Source organism: Nelumbo nucifera, chromosome 5 (assembly GCF_055504915.1).
Source record: "Nelumbo nucifera cultivar China Antique chromosome 5, China Antique-T2T, whole genome shotgun sequence".
NCBI lineage: Eukaryota > Viridiplantae > Streptophyta > Magnoliopsida > Proteales > Nelumbonaceae > Nelumbo > Nelumbo nucifera.
In genome coordinates this window covers 45,959,248-45,965,735 of record NC_142653.1, presented here as the reverse complement: position 1 = coordinate 45,965,735, position 6,488 = coordinate 45,959,248, and the positions used below count along the sequence as shown (strand labels likewise).

At 42.8% G+C, this 6,488-nt stretch overlaps 1 protein-coding gene across 1 annotated transcript; it reads right to left on the bottom strand.

The window, feature by feature from the left end:
• Positions 1-876: 876 nt before the first annotated feature.
• Positions 877-5,512, bottom strand: LOC104608548 (phosphatidylinositol 4-phosphate 5-kinase 2-like). The gene is made up of 8 exons (XM_010274585.3): positions 4,036-5,512; positions 3,779-3,943; positions 3,449-3,614; positions 3,161-3,271; positions 2,881-3,074; positions 2,641-2,771; positions 2,423-2,516; positions 877-1,647 (listed from the first exon to the last, which is right to left on the bottom strand). The coding sequence occupies exons 1-8, from the start codon at positions 5,223-5,225 to the stop codon at positions 1,335-1,337; spliced, it is 2,364 nt and encodes a 787-aa protein (XP_010272887.1). The 5' UTR covers positions 5,226-5,512; the 3' UTR covers positions 877-1,334.
• Between the last annotated feature and the right edge of the window lie 976 nt (positions 5,513-6,488).

The window sequence follows — 6,488 nt, the reverse complement described above, 5'->3', positions numbered from 1 at the left end:
CAGGTACGTTCTTGTTGTCTCCGCGTACTCTACTCGAAAAACCCACTCGTATCTCGTCGCGATATACCCTGATACCCCTCCACCATCTTTTAAATTTTCAAATATTTAGATTTTAGAAAAAGAAAATTAACAGAAAATTAAGAAAAAAAATAAAAGCAGAGAAAGAGGTGGGGATGGAAATGCTAACGTGTACGGAGGGTGTTCGAGGGGAGGAGAGTCTGCCAGACTTTGACCTCTTTTGGGGCCCAAGTGCCCAACACGAGTCCCAACGGACCTCGTTAAAAACCAAACCCAAAATGACCGAACTGCCCTCCCTATTTCTTCGGCACGCCAAGACTTATTCTCAAACACAGAATCAGATACTGCCACGTGGAGGGTGGATCTAAAGTGTAATTTGCAAAAGAGCCTAGACACTACCAGAGAGAGAAAAAGGATCAGATCTTGGTCAATGGTCTATTCTCTCCATTTCTCTTCCCTTCTCTAATTTTGCTTTGCCGTATTGCTGCTTCTCTTTTTTTACCTCTCTTCTTCAAAAGAAGCAAAAGATTTTATTTTTTAAATTGAGGAAGGAGATAAATATATAAAGAGAGCAAACAAAGTTGAACAGAGACACACCAACGCATCTTTCTTGTGCTTTTCTCTCCTTTTCATGTCTTCTCTCACTGCCCCCCAACCCCCCTTCCACTGCAAAAGCAACAAGACCCTAAATGAGAGAGGAGAGAGAGAGAGCGAGCGAGAGAGAGAGAGAGAGAGAGAGAGGTGGGTCTGGTTCTGGGTTTGGTCTGGTCATGTTCATCACAAGATTTCTTTATTGGTACACAAGCCAAGATAGATGTCTTCTAAAGAGGAAATAAAGAAAGAGAAAACACAAGAAGAGAACAAAAAAAATATCTTAGAATTGCAAAATCTATCCTTTAGCTGTACACTTCTTATTTTCCAATCCCCATTTAAAATCCTCTCGGAAGCATCCTCACTGTTTTCCTGTATCTATCTTCCGAAATCCTCACATTTCTTGATTACCCAAAAAAAAAGAAATAAAGAAAAAAATCAGAATCAAATTCTCCCCCGCCCGTTTAAGACATTTACAAATCCATCCATCAAAGACCCACCACCCCACCCAGTGTTAATGGCTGACCTCTAAATTTCAGCCATGAAAGACAGACAAATTATCTGCAAACTGCCAGTTGGTCCCACCGAGGCTCAGGGGCTGCTAACCGGCCACCGCTGGGGACCATACTATATCCCCTGGTTCAAGCTCCGAGGGATATGGCCTGCAACTCGATCAGCTGATCGATTGATCATGGTGTTCCTGTCTGGGAATTTTACCCACTTGATCACCTGTCCTCTATAAATATTCTGCGGATGAAATCTCTGAACCTCTTTGAGTAGAGCTTTGGATCAACTGCAGATATGGAGGTTGGGTCGGCCTGTAGGGACTTATAGGCATGCTCTAGCTTCTTGCTGATGTCGTAGTCTTGGAGTATGTCAATGATCCCAAAGTAGAGGATCACTTCATAGATCTCACCAGTACCACGCAGTGGGGTTGTATTACCGCCCCCTCCTGGATTGAATTGCTCAAAATCACTCCTTCTGACCACCTGCTCTGCTCTTGCAGGCATATTTGCGCCCAAGCGAACAAACGGTTTCCTGTAGGAATGAAAGTGAAACACTCAGTACTGCAATTTTCGAAAACAATCAAACAGAACCATCTCCAAGGGAATTATATAATACTAAATTTCTAATATAAAAAATCAGGGTTTTGACCATTCCACTGTATTATGCATTCTCATTTCCCATTGTTGATGGATGGAGGAAAATAAAATTTGGTTATTTGATTAAAGCCCTCAGTTTGAATAAGTTGACTTGATCAAGACTTTTATGATAGGGCGCATTGACATCATAATGAAATTTATTCTTCAATTTTCAAGAAGTGTGTCCGATAGAAATCAGGAAAACTGACCATAATAGAAACCTTTGTTCTTATCAAGAAAGTTAAAAATATCATCCTGCACATACCCCACCTACAATCTAGTATACTAACCCAAATCCAGATTCAACAAGACAAAACGAGCCACTTTCAAGCATTCCTAACATTATCAAGCTCAAAGGAATTGAACAATTTGCTTGTCCCTGACCTATCTGCAAAATCTAAGAGAACTCCCAACCACAGGATATAAGTGGAGGTCGGCTTGTCTTATCGTAAGAAATATTCTTGGATGATGGAAACAGCAGAGCTAGAACCATTTCTTTTGATCCATAGCAGAATATAAGAGCATCCAAGTTTCAATATGAAACATAAACTAAAAACAAGCCTTCCCTTTCTAATTTCAAGAAAGGTGACCTTGGGATGGAATGAGATAACAATCTATACCCAGAATGGACAACTGAAATTTAGAAATGAAGAAAGAGCTGAAAAACATACCGGTTATTCAGAATCTGGTCCATTTCCTTTGGGGTTGCTTCAAAGAAGTTACACCCATAGAAACCCTTCTGATCTTGAGACGAATCCCTCTTGCCTGAAAACAGCAAAAGCGCATCCAATTTCAGCTGTGTTTACCTTAGGAGCATCCATCACCCTATCAAGAAGAATCTAATAATACAAAAACAGCAAAATAAAAATAGAAATGGTACAATCCATACCAGAAGGTACAACTAATGGAGAGAGCAGCATCTTATCGCCTGAGTATTCATCACAGAAGTGAAGACCAACAAGAAGACTGTAATCCATTATCCTTTCCGCTTCCAAGAACTCACAGTCTCTATCAATTTGTCTGGATAAAACCAGTAAACAAATGTCATCAAAACCATCATAAAACAAGACCCCAGATTAAGGAAAAGAAAAACAAATTCTATTAATATTTGTGCTGCATCTCCACTAACCTGATGAGCTCTTGGAACCAAGACCTTTGCAGGCGAAAAACAAAATTGAGATCAAGATCCTTGAGGGTGGTAGTTTCATCGATTTCCCCCTCCGGTTTGTCAGTTGTTCGGCCATGGGAAGATCCCTTCAAGTCAAACCGCCTATGAATGCGATACTCCGAGCAAAATAAATTTCCCATCACAATGAATCGAGTCTGGTTTCCAATCATTCAAGTATAATATTAGAGAAATGCATTAACAAACCACTTAATAAAGAGAACTGTAATCAACCAAAGCATACCTTCTGACCGCCCACGGGCTTGACACAATGCACGCCAAAGAACTTGGTGACCAGGGAGTTCTCATAGCGACAAACGTGTTGGTAGTAACTTGGAAGCATTCTAAGAAGCACCTGAACAGAGATTACCCAAAAGTTATAGCCATTGCCCCAAATTCAAGCAAGGTGGGCATGGAAGTTAGGAGGGAGAAAGAAACTAAAGCTGCAAGTTCGTCCTAGATTTAGCATAGAAAGGACTTTTGTCTATTGAACTTCAACAGAATGAGAAGTCAGAGAGGGTAGGTGACTGACCTTTACTTCAGATTTTTTCACGGTCTTGATCATGAACCGATCATCCTGAGTAAGATAAAAGAAGCTTCCACTCTTCCCTGGCGAAGAAAGCTCTCTCAGCGCATCGTTTCCGCAAATGGCTAGCATGTAATCCGCGGGATCTATCTGGAACAACTCCCTCAGATGCCTGAACACCCACGAAACCATAAGCAAGGGAAATTTAATATAGAGGCAAGACCCGAATGCTTGAGAACCAGAACATTGGATCCAATCAAATTCAAATAAACCACTGAATATGCAAACGGAAAGCAAAAGCTACGATGGTTATTCCTTTTTCAAGAGAATCAATACCTGAATACCATCGGGCAGTAGTCCTTCCATCTGAACTCCACAGACTGATGAGGTGGAGTAACCTTTGATCCCTCCGGTGGAAACCTCGTCCAGTACTTCTCCCTGGGATCGAAATCAGCCGGCCGAAGGTCCCGGGGTCTTGAAGCAGGCTTTCCAACCGAATACCTAGAAGGAAAACACAACCCAAATTTTTAGAATCTGCAAAAAACCAACGACCACAATATGAGAATCATTGACCAATCTGTTTGACAAACTACCTGATACCCAGTTGTAGATTAAGCATCAAATCATAGTTCTTGTGCCCTTTGGATATCGTCTGACCGGGTTTCTTAACCTCGCCGGTGAAACAACATGGACTTCTCCGTCGTAGAGCATCCAGTCCCTGATCCAAATTCGTTCCGTCTCGATAAAACATCGACGCCTCTACATTATCTACGATATCACAAGTAATATCACCAGCTTCCCCATCCGATTCCCAAATGCAAATCCGAGGGAAATTCCTCTCAGCCAAGCTCCCCCTCGCTCCATCAACCGAAGACCTCTTCCTGGTAGACAGCAGAAAATTATCTTCGGCCAATGGACTTCTCGGGTTACAGCTCCAATCCTTAACAGTGCCAGGGTAGTAAGTGCCATTGAGCTGCTGGTGTTTGAGATCTTTACCCCAACTACCCACGTAGCGGCTCCCGTCCGGCCACGTGAAAACCCCATTTCCCTTCGGAACGCCGTTCTCCCACTGGCCATCATATCTATTCCCATTTGCCCAAATCAAAACCCCCTTGCCGGAAATCACGCCGCTCTTCCACTCTCCTACGTACTCATTCCCGTTCTTCCACACATACCTCCCTTGCCCTTCCTGCAAATTACGCCTCCACGAACCCTCGTACACATCACCATTCGCGTACCGTTTCTCACCAAACCCATGCTTCCGATCCGCGCTCCAAGAACCACGATACATATCTCCGTCGGAGCCGATAAAGGTACCAAACCCATCCATTCTCCCACCCTTAAATTCGCCTTCGTAGGTAGCCCCCGACGGCCACGAGAACTTACCCTTCCCACAGGCCTTCCCCCTCCGCCACTCCCCTTCGTACATGCACCCGTCCGTCCAGAGATACTTTCCCGTCCCCTGCGGCACGTTCCCGACAAAGCTTCCCGTGTAGAGATCTCCGTTTGGGAGAGCCTTCTCTACGAAGGCGCTCGCAGTGGCGTCGACGCCGGTTGTTGGAACTCCGAACGCGGTACTGGTAATGGTGGTTGTCGGTGCTACCCTTCTAGTACTAGCCTGAGATCGGCTCCGACCGACGACGAACGGTGGCGGAACCACCACGGCTGTAGTCGCTGCTGCTACCTCGATCACTTCTTTGTTATCTCCTTCAGATTTCTTCTTCTTGTTACCGTTGGCGCTACTGTTGTTTAGTTCTTCGTCAACCAACGAAGTTTCTCGCATTTTCGATTTTCACCACTCAAACTCGCCGGAATCCCGCCGGAACATGCAGCTTCAGCAGCATTTTCCCGGCGACTTCCTCTCTCGCTAGACTCTATCTATTTTTTCACTCGTTCACTCTTTCTTTTCTTGCTCTCTCTCTCTCCCCCCCTCTCACTCTCTCTCTCTCTCTCTCTCTCTCTCTCTCTCTCTCGTCAGTCTTTTGCTCGAACAACTGCTGAGAAATGAGAATCCTACAGACACAAGCAGAGAAGATGGACGAGTATAGAAAGAATGAAACCCAAAATCCCAGAAAAAAAATAAAGCGATAAAAAATAAAGGAGAGAGAGAGAGAGAGAGATGTCGTTGGCTGGTCCGGCTTTGTAAGCTCTTTATTCCATAATGACGGTTTCATCCTTACCTTTACTGAAATTCCCCTCAGCAGTGTGATTTCATCGTGACGTGACGGAATCGCAGGTACAAGAATGTAATTTAGGAAAAAGAAATTACCCTTGGAGAGCTGTAGAAATTACAAAGGACTGGTAATTAATGAAAATTACAAAAGCGCCATTATCAGGGGGTAAAGCTGCTTTGGATGGACGGACAGTGGTCCAGCGAGACGTCCAAGGTTTGACGATTTTCTTCCCCGCTGGCCGTGAGAGAATCCATTATTCCATTCCATATCCTCATATGTTTCCTTATGTTGGTAAAGTCATGTTTGGGAGCACTTTTAGTTTAATTGATTTTTTAGAGCCTATTTTTTATCAAATAATGTAACTAATATTCTTAGTAGAGAATTTGAGAACATTTGGAGCCCAAGCTCATTATGAGAGCTATGCATATGCAGTGTTACTAAAATAGGTCTAAGATCTTTTATCAATTTATCCTTTTTACATATTTAGTTAAATATCACATGCAAGAAGAGAGAGAAAAATGGATTGGAATTTTGGGATGGTCACTTGGACGTGACGCCAAGGTCATAGGTCCACATGTATCATAGGGGGCCATGAAATGATGTGAAGGTGGGATATATCTGGTACTTAATTTGAATAATTTAGAAACCCCACTCAAAATTTAAAATATGCTTAATCTCAAGGCCTAAGTTGAGGTAAATTTTCAAGTCTAAATTAGGATTGGATATTTGAAGAATTTATACAATGGGCAAAGTTCAATGTATCTATACACCTCAATAACGTGCAAAACCCTAATATGCACATATCAAGATTTTGCACCATGTGCTCCTTTTTTTATTTTTTTAGTTTTTAATCTTAAAATCTCATAGGGTTG